This window comes from Pimephales promelas, chromosome 16 (assembly GCF_988280905.1).
Source record: "Pimephales promelas chromosome 16, fPimPro1.hap1.1, whole genome shotgun sequence".
Taxonomy (NCBI): Eukaryota; Metazoa; Chordata; class Actinopteri; order Cypriniformes; family Leuciscidae; genus Pimephales; species Pimephales promelas.
This window is the reverse complement of record NC_142784.1, coordinates 23960566-23977613: the sequence shown is the minus strand read 5'-3', so window position 1 is coordinate 23977613 and position 17048 is coordinate 23960566. Positions and strand designations below refer to the sequence as shown.

Below are 17048 nucleotides of genomic sequence, written 5' to 3'. Positions count from 1 at the left end.
GCTGAATTTGTTTTTTCTTTTCTGATTTTTTTCCCCTGCAGTACCTATTTACTGACACCACGAACGGTTACCTGTGGAACACCTTTGACTTTTGTAAAAGTGTTCAGGGTTTCTCCATCCTGTTCAAGCCCACAGACTTACTGCTGCACAGTAAGAGGCCTAACCTGGTCCTTGCTTATGACAGTTCTCACCCCAATAAACAGGTATGATCACCGATGCTTTCCTTCAGTTCTGGGCTATTTTGTATATCTTGTGTCCAGTTTTAATAAGATGAATGGCACTGCCATTTAAGTCTTTAGCTATTTGTGGAGATTGCCCTTTTTAATTTTGCACTAAGCAGCACATTTTGATTTGAGGGAATCAGCTGTAGTTTTCATATGAGAAGCTGGTTTATGACAAATGTTTCAAAATATTAAAAGTTTTATCAGAAACTGCTGACTCTTAAGGACTTCTCTTTCTTTTTGTTCTCTTTTTCTTTTTTTAATTTCCATTTGGCAGCTGTGGAAATCAGATGACTTTGGTGAGACGTGGGTGTTGATTCAGGAGCATGTGAAGTTCTACTTCTGGTAAGATCAAACACTTTGAGGGTGTTCTGAATGTGTCCGTTACGAAATGTGTGATGGGTGTGCCATCATTGGTCAAAAGTAGTCATGCTTCTAATTTAACTACATATTTCAGTGCTTTTTTTAAAGACAGCTTCTTTTTCCTGTAAGCAGCGGTAACAAAATGCTATGTTGCTGTTTTTTTTTTTGTCACTTCAAATTAAGGAAATAATCGTGCTTATTCATGCTTGCCTTGGATTTCTATTCATTTTAACAAAATGGTTAGTTCGAAAATTGTTAATTGTGACAATTGGTTAGTCCTCCCATGACATGGGGGGTTATTTTATGTTTCCTGAGTTTCCCTTATAATATTAGTATGTTTTTAAGTCAAAATAGTCATAATTTAGAAATAAAAGGCATTTGTCCTCGCCTTGCATATGAAATAGCTACGTATTACATGTGAAACTCTCTTGAACTACAGCTATTATACGTTTTTAATATTACAGCTATTGAGATTACCGAATCGTGAGAAGTTTTTAAAGTATTTAGATCTATTCCCATCACATAAAATGGTGCCGTGATGAGCATTGAGCAAGCAGATGACAGGCTGTTGATCCTGAGAATGAAGATCATCTCATTGAAATGCAGTTTCTGCACTCTCTCTAATGCTTTCACCAATGCAAACACCACGATGTACACACAGTAAGAGCTTTGTTGTGCAGTGTAACGTGCGTCATTGATTTCATAATGAGTTGTGTGGAAAGATTGTTCTTTGAGCACTCTCTGTATATAATTTGTTTACAATTTAAATTAGATTATTTTCATCCTACTAAAAGAAACGATGTGAAGTTGATATTTTAGTCACTGGCTTGATTTACTGATGCATAAACAGTATTGAACGATTTTGAGAGAAAGATTACCTGTCTGAACTTGAACAATTAGGCTACGTTACACATCAGAAATTGTTGCTTGGTAGCTCGATCGATTTATTTTCAGACGTTCATCGAGGCCAGCTCTGTATTGGCCCAAATTGAGGAAACAGTCATTGGTGAAATGTTTGGACCATTCAAAACTTTGGGAAGTTGTGTCGGCGCTCGGATGAAGGAAATAAAAAATACTTTTGTGTTCATTTGTACATCCGAACACTGACCATCTGCCATGCTTCGCTTGTTTGTAAGCCATGATATCTCTCGAAGATAAAAAAAAATAAATCGCGCCCACACGTTCGTACTTCCTAACTCATTTTCTCATGGTCGAGCCAAATTCTCTGGGTAGGCAAAGCAGAAAAAATGAGGTTGGAGTAATGGCTTTTGAGCTGGAGTAATTTTGTTACTTTCACTTATGAGCAGCTTATGGATTGACATACTGTACAGTTCTCTACATGCATGTGTGATCTGCTTCAGAATAACCCTTTTGGCAATGGGTTATTCCGCAGATAGCCTAATTCATACATGGCTCATTACTGTGGTTTTGATTGCTGTCTAAAAGAACAGGGTGTGAGTTTGCAGATCATTGATATTCTAAGCAATCGAAATGGCAAATCCAGTTCTTGCTCTCTACTTTCTTCCGTACAGGAATTTTGCAACAATGTTTGTAATTTGAAGAGGGTTGAATGCTCTGTGCTGCCTCACTCAATTTGCAGGTTTATGTGGGAATGTGAAACTCTTGCTTTGGATTGCAGCCAGCACTCAGTGTTTGCGCGATCAGGCACTGGCATCAAAAGCGAGCAGCAAATAGAAATAACAGAGTGGCGCTTATTGCTATCCTGTTCCGTAAACATTATGCCATAGGATATGATCCGACCGGAAAACCAGAGCTAATTAGAATGTTATGACTCCAATTCATCACAGACGTGATTATCGTTTTTTTTTTCTTTGTTACTTTAGCTCAAAACATGTCTGTTAATGTCTATCCAGAACAAATTTGTTTTTCACATTACTGCAACAGAATAGTCAAAGATATATTAGGAAGTTGTAAGTGTTTTCAAGAATGTGGGCTGCCGTCCAGACACATTGCTTGATTGCAAAATATTCGGTTGTGGATGTTTCTCTGATGAGGCTCAGACTGCGGCCGTATTAATAATTGATTGTCTACCAGCCGTGACCCAATTCATCTGCTGGAGTGGCAGTCAGTGCCTGTGGAGATAACATCAGCGATGGCCCTACACAAATGACTCGAGAGCTCAGAGACCGACTACACCATCACTGCAGCAATAACCCTTCTGTTCTGTGCTCTGAGAGCTCTCTCAGACTGTGCCCGGCTTAGGATTGTCACATTTCAGACAGCTTCCCTTGTTCAGGTTTGACAGATGTTTTCTTTTCCTCAAGAGAGGGTCTCTAGAGAGGATGATAGGAGTGTTGCGAGCCAGAATCAGACCTGTGTCAGATGTGGGATGCATGATATATCAGTTCCATATCGTCATTTTTTAATGTAATTGTTCTTACTAAATAACATTTAGTTTACTTGCTTATATTAATCTTTAAAAGCACTAAAAATGTACACTGCTAAATGTAATCTTTAGCAAATCTCAAAATGAATATCCAGTTTTTATACGGCAGATTATAATGTTGTCATGCCTAAATTCAATTGAAGCATTTAAACAGTCTAACTTTTAATTTTTTAAAACACACAGTACTATTTTTACTTACAATAGTACCATTACACCACATAATTACAGTACCATTCAAAAAAAATGGGTTCAGTGAGGGTTTTTTTTTAAAGGAAAGAAGTTAACACTTTTTTTCAGCAATAACACATTTATTTTAAATTAATTTTGAACTTTTCTTGTTTTTCAACTGGTCTTAACATTTAATAATAATAAGAAATGTTTCTTGAGTGGCAAATCAGCATATCAGAATGATTTCTGGAGGATCTTGTGACACTGGAGACTGGAGTAATGGTGCTGGCCTGAAAATGCAGCCTTACCATCACAGTACTAAATCAAATTTGTATTAGATTAAAATAGAAACCAGTCTTTTTAAATTATAATAATTTTTTTTTTTTACAATATTACAGTTTTACTGTATTTTTGATCAAACAAATGCACCCTTAAGCATAAGAGACTTCTTTCAAAAACATCTGGCCAACTTTTTAAGGTGTGTGTTTTGTGTCCGTTATTAGCCTTTTAATCGTTGGTTTAATGGTGTCAACCAAAATTGTAATATTGCTGCATCATTAAATGTATATATTTTTAATGTAGCAGTCAGAAGGAATAAAGAAGTCCTACTAAACAGCTTGACTTGTTTCAAAGGTCAGCAAACAGACCTTCAGTTCAGTGCATGTTTGTGTTTTTCTGGGTGTGAATTGTGTTGTTTGTTGACTGTATGCTGTCTCAATTGGCTTTCAGTTTTAATCTAGACAAACCAAAGGCGGTGCTGCAGGGCTGGTTAAAAGTGCTGTAAGCCCTTGTTTTTATCCGTCTCTCACTCTGCTGCTCAACGTGCTAAACTCCCAGTTGTGAAATAGAAAGCAAGCGGTGAGGTTTGTGTGTTTGTTCCCCTGCGAGATAATCCCTTTATCCTCTAGCTTGGTGATTTAAGAGCCAGTCTCAACAATCAGCACCCCTCTGTTTTCAAAGAGGAAGGGAAGTCAGGCTGTTGGTCAAGAGTGGAGAGAGATTCTCTCATCCATTTATCTGAAACTGCTGCCCATTCCTTCGTCTGTAGTCTTGATCTCCCACACTCACCCTGAATAATTTATGAGTAACATTGTGCAGAAAACAGATGAGGGAAAACTGGTTCAGTGTAAGTTGTTTGGTGTGAAGTTGCTTGAATTGGCTTGGCAAGTGGAAGTACCTATTGATTACGTATGATTAATGTAGCTGCATGTGCCCTGTACAGATTTTGCATTGTAGCACATTGCATATCATTAGGAAATATAATACAAAACATGTTACTTTATTATTGTAATATTGTATTTTTTTTTTTGAAGCACTGTTCAAATGTTTGCGGCCATTAAGATTATTTAAATGCTTTTGAAAGAAGTCTTTAATGTTCACAAAGACTGCATTTGTTTGATAAAAATACAGTAAAAATTATTATTTAGTGAAATATTATTACAATTTAAAATAACTGTTGTCTATGCTAGTATATTTTTAAAATATGATTTATTCCTGTGATGACAAATCTTATTTTTCAGCAGTCATTATGCCAGTCTTCAGTGTCACATGATCCTTCAGAATTCATTCTAATATGCTAATTTGGTCTTCAAGAAAGTGTAGTATTTTATATTAAGACACATTAATATGGAACTGGTTGCTCTCTGAAACCATTTAAACACAAAAAACCCATTTTGCGAATATATGTCCAAAATATGAATGTCCATGTGTTTCTTTCTAATCCCCTAGGGGTGTAGAGCCACACGACAACCCCACCACGTTGTTTGTCCAGCGTCACGAGCCCCAGGGAGACTCCATCATCCTCAGCAGCACGGACTTCTTCGAGCAAAACCGTCAAGTTATCCTAGAGAAGGTGGACAGCTTCCAGTTACGGGACAAGTACATGTTTGCCACCACAACCAGGGTAAGGGTACATTCCGACCAGAACAGAATTTGTAGCTTCAGGCTTTTATATAGCAGAAGAAGGGTAGAATAAGCAGGGCTGAGCTAGAGTTCAAAAACTGGAAATGTGGAGAGTTCCGAGAGTCTTATCCGTGCCAACTCGAGCTGAATGCCTCTCCTGTGAGTGTGAGTAAACACTCCTCTGAAGAGCAGGAGGAACGATCCCGCTCAAGATGAACAGGCAGACATAACAGGCTTATTTAAAGCCATGGAATCGGATAAGGAGGATTCCTGGTTTGTTTAGCCAACACTGAACTTCTGCCCTATATGACATAAGGGTAGTTCAGAAAGGTGACACTCTTGTTATTAATCTGGGCTGGTAACCAAAAGATTACTGGTTTGAATCCCACTGGGTCATTGTGCCCTCAAACATAATATATGCCCCCTGGAGGCACAACCTGTAATACATGTACTGAAAGTTGTTTTGAAGAAGAAAAAAAAAAAGCATCTGCTGATTTTGTGTCTGTGAACAGCAGTAGTAGGTTGACTGCTCCAGAAGGTAGGCGGTTTCGTTATGCTTCCTCCTAAGAGGCCAAATTTTGGCCAGATTCTAAGGCAGGATTGTTTGTATCCATCACAGAGAGAGCGAACCCAGAATGCGTTACGACAAGCTCGATGAAAGAATAAATACAAGGCGGACAAGATAAATATATAAACGTCTATTTAATTCAATACTGCAATTAATAGATAAAAATAGTTCAGTGTAATTAAAAATGGATTAAGTTGCATGTGCTATATGTTTTATGCTTCTATTAGCATGGTAACATCAAACTGCAATCATATTTTGCAGTTCTGTTTTTCTTAGTGTGTATATATAGAGTTAAAACATTTAGCTCTCCATGGGTTTGTTTTTAAATCGCTCAAATTAATGTCTGGGGTTAATATAAGCTCAAGATATTTTCATGTGTCTTGAAAAGGCAGTTGCTAACAAGTGGCTTAATGGGACTATTGAGGTTGTCAGGGACATTAAACGTCATCACTCTTCTCGCTAGTCCACTTTTACAGCCTCATTGTGTTTATAACTGCACTGTTGTAAACTATTCTAACTCAGACGTTCCAATTTAAAGATTATAAAGTTTAAAAGAGTAATTGTAAAAGTAAAGGTGGTGACATTGAAGTCATGCAGCCATGGTGTAGATTGTTTATATATTTATCTTTTCACTTCTTCCTATTGTTAGACTTAAAAAATTTCTTTAATTGTGAAGATTATCTTTATGAACAAACCATGTAAGAATCATAAACTTTGTTTGGCAAAAGAGATTATTTTCCGGAAAAGTCCAGAGGTCCTCGGAATAAATCCCATTGGCTTTTTGTCGAAGGAACCAACGTTGATGCCAACATCTAGGTTTTCCTACAAAAATACATCATCCCTGCAACACTATATTCATTGGAACTTTAAAACAATTGCACCTTGTATTATCTTTATTTGTGCGTTTATATAATTCCATGCACATCTATAACTTAAGAATGTCATCTAAACAAGCAGAAACTCTGAAAATCTGAATCCTGCACATTTACTCTAGTCTATCTGGACTTTTTATTTATTTTTGTAATTTAGTCAAGTTAAACGCTAGCATTATTTCAGAATTTGTCATGAGCAGAAACAATTGAGATCCTCATCTTACAGTGTATTGTGCTTTTTTGTATTGTAAGTCCAGCCCAACACAGGTCAACAGTCATAGAAACACTAGTGTAAAAGCTATATCTGTCCATCTGGGAATCAAGCTATATCATATCCAAGATGGAAACGCAATACATTTTGAGCTATTTGTTTTCAGTTAATATGCCTCCATAACGTTTTGCATAGTTCTTGGTTTCTGAAACAATGACTGTCTAGACCTCACGTCTATGCTGACCGCAGCTAGTGTTATATTTCAGTGTAGCGCTCACCCTGGAGTATATTCAGTGGTTAATCATTTCCACCCCACATCAGCTGGCATCTCACTAACCTCATCCCACAGCAAATGTCTGACTGCCCAGAACTGGATGAGGCATCTGTCAGGTTACACATGGCACTGCCAGGTTGCGTAAAGCAGAAGCAGACCCAAGTCACCCATTAAATTGGAAAGAAATGTCTAATTTATCTGCGGCCTCACAAAGCCAGAGACTCCGTGGGAGTTTTAAGGGCTGTTTATGAGCATTGCTGCGCGGATGGCACAACCGTGGCACTGGACGGCGTGCCTGCCTGACATTTCTGATCTATGTTCCGTTAATGAAGTTGTGGCTAGGTTTCCCTCGGGCGCTTCTAACCACTCATGCACCACTTATATGCGTTCTGCTGCCCAGTGCCGCCATATGGTCCCGTCTTCAACACTGCGCCATACTAACGGCACCAGAAGAGCTTTATAACCGCTTCCATTGTTCTTGTTTTGTTGCAGTAAAGAGATGTCAAATGCAAATTCTGTCATCATTTACCTACCCTCATGTCGTTCCAAACCTGTATGACTTTCTTTCTGCTTTGGAACACAGAAAAAGATAACTGTTTTTGTCTAGTTTGTTTATAAAAGTTATAAAGGTTTGGTTTGAAACAGCATGATGGTGAGTAAACTATGACAGAATTAAAATTTTAGGCTAAACTGTCCAAAGGCCATTTGACCAGAGATGGAGCAATATACACTCGCTTTCTGAGTGTTTTTTTTTTTCCTGAATTTTCCACAAAGGGCTGTGGGAAGTTTGCTCCCTGTGTTTTGGTGAGCCACAGTTCCAGTTAATATTTTAACGGATTTGGATATTTCACTTGCTGAGTGGATGGATTTACAACAGGATCATTAGTGGTTTTCATGGTCAGACCGTTCAACTCTTTGCAGTGCTCGTTGGTTGTCCACATAGCGCATTAAACAAAATTATCCTAAGGAGGTTTTAGACAAGGCAGACAAATAGTAAATAGGCCAGAGCAACAGCTCTTTGGAATTTGTCTGGCTGGGCAAGTTGTAAATATCTCTACTCTTGAGGAGAGAGAAAGCGACAGGCTTGTTGAGATCCTTGGCTGGTTGATGCCTGTGTGTGGCCTGGCCCTGACCCTGCTGGCCAGAGGTACCCCTAGAGCAACCCCCTCTCTCTTCCAGTCTCTCGCTCACTCACTCACAGAACAAACACTTTCTTTCAATACTTAGAAGAGCTGCCTTCAGAGAAAGCATTTTAAGACATCACAAGGTGCCCCTGCTGAAAAAAAAACAAAACGCTTAGGCCGTTTCTCAAAACCAAGAATGCAAAGAACGGACTTGTGTTCTTGGGAAGAAAGCTCTTGCTAGTTGTTCCTGGAAGAACGAACTCACGAGATGACGAGCACACAGAACGTTGCTGAGAGTTTGAGACGATGTGTTCTTGCTGGTATTGCGCAATAGTAGGCTAACGTTACCCCCGCACAGACGCCGTCTGCAATGCCCAAACATAACGAGAATTATTACAGCCAGGCTTTATCGCCCAAGCCTAAGGGATTACTCTACATACACTACAATGTAATGTATATTCACAACAATAAAGCAACACCTGTCTCATTTTAATTCTGCTTCTATTGTTTGTTTGTGTACATCACTAGCCAACGGCGGGAAAAAACGCCGGTAATATTCAGGTAACTTTTGACCTGCTTCCCGCTCCTTCCGCAATTGCCGAAATGAATTATGGGATATTTCTGCCGTCACACAAGTTCACACAAGTTACCAACCGATGCATCCTCGCTAAAATGGGAGTGTGAAGAACACATCCGGGATTTTTAACCGTTCTTGCCTAAATGCAAACTTGTGTATTGGGACAGTACTTGGGCCGTGACTGATGACGTTTTACAAGTCCACAAGAACACAAGTACAGACAAGAAGGCATATTGAGAAAGGACCTTAAATTAGTCTAAGCCGGTTTGTTGGTTCTAATTGGTTTAAAAGGTTAGTTCACCCAAAAATGAAAATTCTGTCATTAATTACTCGCCCTCATGTCGTTCCAAAACCGTAAGACTTTAATGACACAAGATAATGAACCTCATTGGTTCTCTCACAGCTTTCATTTACCACAACTGATGTGTGATTTGATGAATATTTATATGTGAATAAAAGAGTAAATTCAGTCTGTTCATCATATAAAGCGATCAAGTCTCTTCAGAAAATTTGGACTGAATTCATATGGATTAGTTTTCCGATATTTTTATGTAAGCTTCAAAGTTTCAGTTGCGTAACTGTCAATGGAGGGACGGAACGCACTCAGATTTCATAAAACAAATCTTCAATTGTGTTCCGATGATGAATGAAAGTCTTACGGGTTTGGAACGATATGAGGGTGAGTAATCAATGACAGGTTTTTCATTTTTGGGTGAACTAACCCTTTAAGATGAAAAAAATCTCTGACAGAAAAAGAGGAAGAAATGTTTTTTAATGTTCAATCATCAATCAAGTGGTAATAAAGATTGATAGTGAACTGATTCATTTACGCAATGTTTGTGTTGTATGTATATTTTTTTGTAGTATTAGATTATCATTTTGTTAGCTTAGCGACATGCTAACACTAAACTCTATTTGAATCAATACGCTGATTTCACGCAGCCGCCATTTTTAAATCGAAAGCGAGGCTCCGGTGGGAAGAACCTTATTTTATATATTTATATATAAAAGAAAATAAATTTATAAATTAATTTCACTGACTGTATATAGTCTAAAAGTATGATAGAAATGTACGTACATTTTTAGAATAACTAATTTCTACATTAAACAAATATACGCCATCGCATTCGCGACTCACCTGTTATTAAAGGCGACACTTCCGGTTTACTTCCCACCAGAGCCAATTCAAAATTGCGGCTGTATGAAATTAGTGTTGTTTATGAAGAGAGTAGGCAGTGAGGTTCACTAGGTTTTGGACCATATCCAAAGTCTTGCCGGTCGGACGACATTGATGTCAGTTTTTTTTTCTCCCTTCGTCACTGTCTCTCTCTGACTCACTCTTTTGCTCTCATTGTGTTGAGTCCCTCTATCTGCAGTCCGGCTAATAGGATTACCATAATGAATATCACAAGAGCCTTTGGCAGTGAGAAGCTTCTAAGACTAATTAAAGCTGTGGAAACCAAGGTCCTCTCATCTGAGGGATTTATCCATAATGTCATAGAAATCTTTAATAATAATTAAGTCTTTTCCCTTCTCACATCCTCACCTCCCTGTAGCCTGTCAAGCTGCTTTAGTGATAACCTGGTTTCAGGGTGTAATCTGAACCTAGATAAAGAAAGATGCTCATGGGAGAAGGATGGGAAGAGATTTTAAACATTATATTGGCGTGTCAGTGGGCATTAAAGTGGTCTGAATTTAATTAAAATACCATTCCTAGCAAAACTCTTATGAATGTAGATCTTTAACCCCACATTTCCATAAACATCCTGTCAGTAAGTGAATCAGATGTCAGTTTGATAACTGTTTGGATGGGTTCAATTAGACTGCTTCAAATGAGGACTAATGCTGTAATACAGGAAGGGTTCAATTTAGCTATGCTAAACAGCCATACCCAAAGTGTGTAAGTTTAAGTCATTTATTCTTTGCAGTGGACTGCCTATCTGTTTTTGGATGCTGTCAGCAAATACAACGTAATAGCAAGTTTTATTGTTTTGATTATCTTTAAAATGCAGACTGCAAACTCACAACTTGGGCAAAATATTGTTTACTTTTTGCTGTGATACTATAGAATGCAGAACTTCCCACACTGTGTTCTTCAACATTGCTTCGTCTACACATTCTCACTCATGCTTGAAAGTCTGATCTCTCTTCCATCCAGACTAAGCGATGAGAGGGACTGCCAGCACAGTACGGTTGTTGTTCCAGAGATAAATGCTTTCTCCACAAAGTGCAAAGTGACTCCAAAGCCAAATATTCATTGGGCCGGCTGTGCCAGAAAGTATTCCATTCATGTTGCTATGTAAGAATAGAAGGCTTTTATAGGCGAATTTTGCTGTCAAGTTTGTTGTCAGGGACACTTAGATGGCATAGCAGCAGAATGAGAGATGACAGTTTTCTCAGAGGAGCTGTTTGTGGATAAATGCCTAATGATTCTGTAAGAGCTAAAATTGGAGGTTGGATCTAAGTGTAGATCCTGGGAGCCTTGGGGGAAAATGTCCGACCTCTGACCACCACCTGGATAGGATGATTGGTTAACAGCTCAATCACTCAAAAACACTGTGCTTCCACCTGTGTAACAACTACTATCGAAATACAATTTATTTGCATTATTTGCCTCTTAAATTTAAAATGAATTTATCATATTTTTATACAGGTGAGCTAAACTAGACAAAATTATAATTACCGTTTAAATGTCCATGTCTTATTTACAATGTTTTCCTAAAAAATACCAGAATATTATAAATATAATAAATGTGTGATTTCCAGACAAGTTGAAGATAAATGGTTAAAATTTTAAATGCAAATATAATTTTATATTTTTACTCTCAAATCTGAAATATTTAGTTAGCTAGAATTTTTTTTAATATATAATAAATTATGTATTTTCATACATAGCCATGTCATTTTTATTATTTCACGTTTATGTTTAAATTTTTTTCTATAAAATATTCAATCATTTATTAGCTAGTCAATCATTTTTTAAACTAGTATTTATGTAATGTAATGGTTACACTATGACATGGTATTATTATAGTGCTGTGTCCAAGTATTGGCATCTGTATCTGGTCGTTGCAGCTTTGCAGATTTGATTGTTGTTATCACACACTTTGCTCTCTTAAGCTCTCCCGGCAACACGTCTGTTTTCGAGAGATCTCCCTCGTCTTTGCTCTCTAATGCCAGATTGTGTTTTGGCTCTTTCCACAACACTGCAGTCTGTTCCTGGAGACAGCCGTTAACAGCGAGATAAATCAATACCATGAATGGTGTGATTAAAAACGAGGCAGTGCGGAGAGCTGAGAAGGAAAACACTGAGCCTTTGTGCCTTTAAACAAGGAAGTGGTTAAACTTGTTATTCAGGATGATGGTGCTTATAAATACACTTTTATCTGACAGGCTGTCTTCCTGTTGTTCTTACACTGAGCGAGTAAATCCCCGGCCCTGTTTTTACCTGTTACTGCTTCCATCTTGCAATCAATTTTGGCCCTGCAATATAATCAATATAATTAGCTTTTTTTTACTGCCTTTATCACTTCTAATGTCGTCTTTGTTTACTTCTCTACTTCTTGGCTACACAGCAAGAAAACAGTTGCTTTGAAATCTGATCATTTTAAAGAAGCAGTTTTTGAAATTGTGTTTCAGTCTGAATGGCCTGATCAGATTTCAAGTAGTTTTTTTTTTTTTCATTTGAATTCACTCATTCACTATGTTGGGGTTTTGACTGAGGGGTTTCAGACTTTTGTGTCTCCCAGCTTTTGTTTGATTGTATGGAATCTGTTAATTATAGAGACTGTAATTTACAGCATATTTTTCTGTGTTTGTGGGGCTTTGTGAACCTGATGTAAGTAACTCTTACTCACCCATGGCTTGATTACGGTGACGGTACAAGGGAAAGACTGATTGAGCAGCCTGAACTTCAAAATTGATTGAAGCTTTGATTTCCTGAGGGGAGAAAGCAAAAGTAAAGACTTCAAGATGGGAAGAACCCTCCTTCCTTCATGATGCATTTCTCATTTAAGACAATGCTAGACAGTTGCTGGGACACTGACTAGACTAGTGCTGCTAGCACCAGCTTTCCATCTCTTTTACCTTTGGAAAACCAGCAGTTTTAGAAGTACAAATGAGTGACTGACAAATCCCAAATAGTCCTTATTAAGTTATATCAGTAAGATACAGGACTTAAGTATCAGTAAGATACAGGATTGTCTGCCATTCAGACCTCGTTTATGGTGAATATATATGGCATGCTTTATGGTAGCTGATGCATTTGGATTACTTTATAAAATATTTATGACTCTCTGCTGTTTAATTTTAATAAATTGTATTGCAACATGTCCCTGTTTTGTGTAGCATTGGAGAATAAACCACCTTGTTGCTGCATTTGAACTGGATATATAATGATAATCTGTTTAACCTTAAACAAAATTTTAACCTGCAGATATTCGCACTTTTCTACTCGATCGATTAACGATATTCACTTGAATAGTAGATTATTTCATTTATTGTTTGGATGTGTACTTGTTTTTTTATTTTTTATTTAATCATTATAATGATTAAATATTAATTATTTTAAAACTTTAATAATTGTATTTAATATTAAGTTTTATATATTACATTTTAAGTGTTAAATATTACAATTATAAATTTAAAAATGAATAAAAAAAAATATCATTCAGTTACCAAAACATCTCTACATACATATAATGCTATAAATAGCAATTATTACATTTAGAATAAATATAGAGAATATTATAATAAAGAATAAAATATTTAGTAAAATGTATGTTAATGTTATTAAATTAATAACAAAATATTGAAAAAGCTTATGTTGTAGTTTATTGATTGTATTGTTATTGTGTCCTTAGATATTACATATAAATGGTCAAATAAACTGTTTCAGGATAGGCCATAAAATATATTATTGCTCAATCTCTGATTTGACAAATGGTAATATGTGATCTTTATTTTTAATCTCATTGTTAATGTATTTCCACAGACGTTGTTTGGGAGCCATGAGTCTCAGTCTGTCCAGCTGTGGGTTTCTTACAACCGGCAGCCAATGAGAGCAGCTCAGTTTAACACCCGCCACCCTATCACGGTGAGTGCCGTCAGCTTCGTTTAGTCTCGGGTAGATTTGTGGCCATGACTTTTAAAGATTCATGTTGTTTACCTGTCTTATGTGATTCCCTGCACTCCATTCTCTGCCAGGAGTACTACATAGCAGATGCTTCTGAGGACCAGGTGTTCGTGTGTGTGAACCACAATAATAGTGTTACGCACCTGTACATCTCCGACACACAGGGCCTGTCCTTCTCTCTGTCCCTAGAGAATGTGCTGTACTTTAGTCCTGATGGCTCTGGGAGCAACACACTTATCAGGTACAGTTGAACATCACAGTGTGTGTGCATTTGTTTGAGCTACTAAACACTGCTTCTCCACAGACACGGTGACCATTAAAGTGATTTACCCAAGAAGGTATGGTAGATTTTTTCCCCTATGCACTGGACTTGGGTTGAACCTGATGTTCTTGACACCTGAAAATATTATACTCAGTTGAGTTACCTCTAAACGCGCGAGCTGACAAAATCTTACCCCTTCAAAGAGTCGAACGACGTCTCGCCCCTTATACACTATCACTTGGGAATAAGCTCTCTAGTGTTTCGCTAAATAACTTGTACCCCTGACTAGCTTACTTCCTGCTCAGGATTAATCGACAAACAGACTTCAGCAAATGCCCTCTAAATGCTTTAATCAAGGCCGGGAGTTCTCAACATTTCCTCAGACAACTTCCCCAAAGAAGAAGCATTATTAAGCATGGCCGGAGGATCTCAGACAAATCCCATTGAGAATCCCACCAGAAAAACACAAATACAACAGTTTATAGAATAAGGAGCCATGGCAAAAAATGACATGAAACTTTACTTCATTTGATTGATTCTTTGTAGACAAGCCCTCTTGTTACTAGTAACCCGAACTCTGTTTTTGGTTTTCGTGTTTAGACTAGTTTTATTTCCCCTATTTGTTATTTATACACACTCAAAGTCACAAGCTTTCCCTTGGTTTTTAGCAGGAAATTCTGTTCAAAAATTAGATGTTAGTCTAACATGCTTAGTTTTAATATAGTTCAAAATTTCCACCACAAAGGACATTTGTTTGTTGGTCCTGGAACAACATTTCTGTTAAACAATCATATCTCTAACCCTACTCCTAAATGCTAAAGGCAATACAAAACATTTAGAGGTCAATGGTTTTGATCTCATTTTTAAATATGTTTGAAGTCCTCTTATGCTCAACAAGGCTGCATTTATTTGATCAAAATCACAGTAAAAACAGTATTGTGAAAAATGATTAGAATTTAAAATAACTGTTTTCTATTGTAATTTATTTTAAAATGTAGGTTATTTCTGTGATTGCAAAGCTGAATTTTCAGCATTGTTACTTTAATCTTCAGTGTCACATGATCCTTTAGAAATCATTCAAACATGCTGATTTGCTGCAGGGGTAAAAAAAGAATAAGAATAGCAAATATTATAAAACATTTTACTGTCACTTTTAATCAATTTAATGTATCCTTGCTAATTAAAAGTAATAATTCCTTCAAGGAGTAGTTCACTTTTAAAAAAAATTTTTGCTGATAATTTACTCACCCCCATGTCATTCAAGATGTCCATGTCTTTCTTTCTTCAGTCGAAAAGAAATTGAGGTTTTTGATGAAAACATTCCAGCATTTTTCTCCATATAATGGACTTCAATGGGAACCAAACGGTTGAAGGTCCAAAAGACAGTTTTAGTGCAAACTGTTCAAAGGGCTTTAAACTATTACAGAATAAGGGTCTTATCTAGCGAAACGATCGCTCATTTAAAAAAAAAAAGCTTAAGTTTTTTAATAAGCTCAAATGGTCGCCTTGCTCTGTTCTGTGAGGCGCGTTCGTGACTCTCCTGTTCAAACTCGTTCATCAAAATGAACAAATCTTTTTCCGAGTCAATCCGTTCATTTCGTTCGTTGAATGAACCAAATGACACGAAAAAACATTAGATTTAAACAGGTATGTGTCTGCCTCGTCTACTTGTGATCCGATCGACCAAAACACATTGTAATACCAGGTGTAAACAGACCCATTAACCATCTTGAGCCAGGAACATATCCCACTTCAATAATTCACATTAAGCCCCAGTCTTACGCTGCTCTGGGTCTCGTCACCTTTGCTTGAACTCTTCTCAGTTTAGTGACGGCCCCTCATCGGTGCTGTAAATCCGTTTTTGGCTCTGCACGTCTCAACCCATAAGCAGTTTAGTGAGGTCTCGTCTCTATAATAGCAAGAACTATGTCTTCGCCCACCGGTCCCTCCACTCACACTGTCAGTAGTAAAGCAATCCATCATTCCTACACGGCTTCCCAAGGACATGCAATTGTTTTACTCTGCGGCAGAGCAGGATCTCACCCACAGCCAAACCACTGAGCTCAGCACGGCCGCCTGAGAGCAGAGACGCAATTACTGCAGTGCGGAATGCAGATGAGATGCGCTTGGCTCGCGTGCCATTGGCATTTTCAAAGTGCGCCTCTCTTGACAGATATGAATGGCATGGCACATACAATTTTTGTGTTTGTGTATCTGAAAGGTACTTCGCCAACGAGCCGTTTGCAGATCTCCACCGGGTCGAGGGGCTTAGGGGTGTGTTTGTGGCCACTCTGATCAATGGATCAGTCTCCGAGGACAACATGAGATCAGTCATCACGTTTGATAAAGGAGGAACCTGGGAACTTCTGCAGCCACCTGAGGCCGACAGCCTGGGAGGAACCATAGAATGCAAGGTATTAGGGGTGTTGGTCATTTTGGCTACTTTGATACTAGATAAATCAGCCAAGTCCAAGATAAATCAGGATTTCACTGCTTTGCGGCTTTCTCTTTTTTTTTAAATAATGGTCCAACATATAAAAGTGTGATCCTTGTGACCCCTGTGTTTCGATCCATTTAATTTAGCTCCCTTTCGGCTGCACATCATATGTGGACGCTCTTTCTATACAGATTTGCCCCTGAAACTCACTATTTGCTCTTCAGCACAAGTTGCCATCTCCCTCTAACCATTCAGACCATTCACTACCCAAAATGCCACTGTTACAAGTATTCATGTATTCAGTAGCGGAGTGGCAATCGGGAGAGTCGGGAGTTTTCCCGGTGGGCCAGTAGTGTTTCGAGGCCGCGAGGGCCGGTCTGATAAAATGTATTTATTGGAAGTTCGCCATGTGTACTTGGGGCCCAAGCTAAGGGAAGAAATTTATTTAATTTTTTTTTTAACATTTTCTATAACGGAGCATATAAGTGCTGGTCTTTACAGCAAAAAGACGTGCGTTTTGAAACAGCT

At 37.9% G+C, this 17048-nt stretch overlaps 1 protein-coding gene across 1 annotated transcript in view; it reads left to right on the top strand.

Annotated features, from left to right (window-relative positions):
- Positions 1-17048, top strand: part of sorl1 (sortilin-related receptor, L(DLR class) A repeats containing) — a 53234-nt gene that overhangs the window by 9311 nt on the left and 26875 nt on the right. Inside the window, exons 4-9 of the mRNA XM_039670528.2 lie at positions 42-203; positions 499-566; positions 4888-5062; positions 13681-13782; positions 13893-14062; positions 16305-16497. Coding sequence (XP_039526462.2) covers positions 42-203; positions 499-566; positions 4888-5062; positions 13681-13782; positions 13893-14062; positions 16305-16497 — 870 coding nt within the window. The remainder of the gene's footprint in view (positions 1-41; positions 204-498; positions 567-4887; positions 5063-13680; positions 13783-13892; positions 14063-16304; positions 16498-17048) is intronic.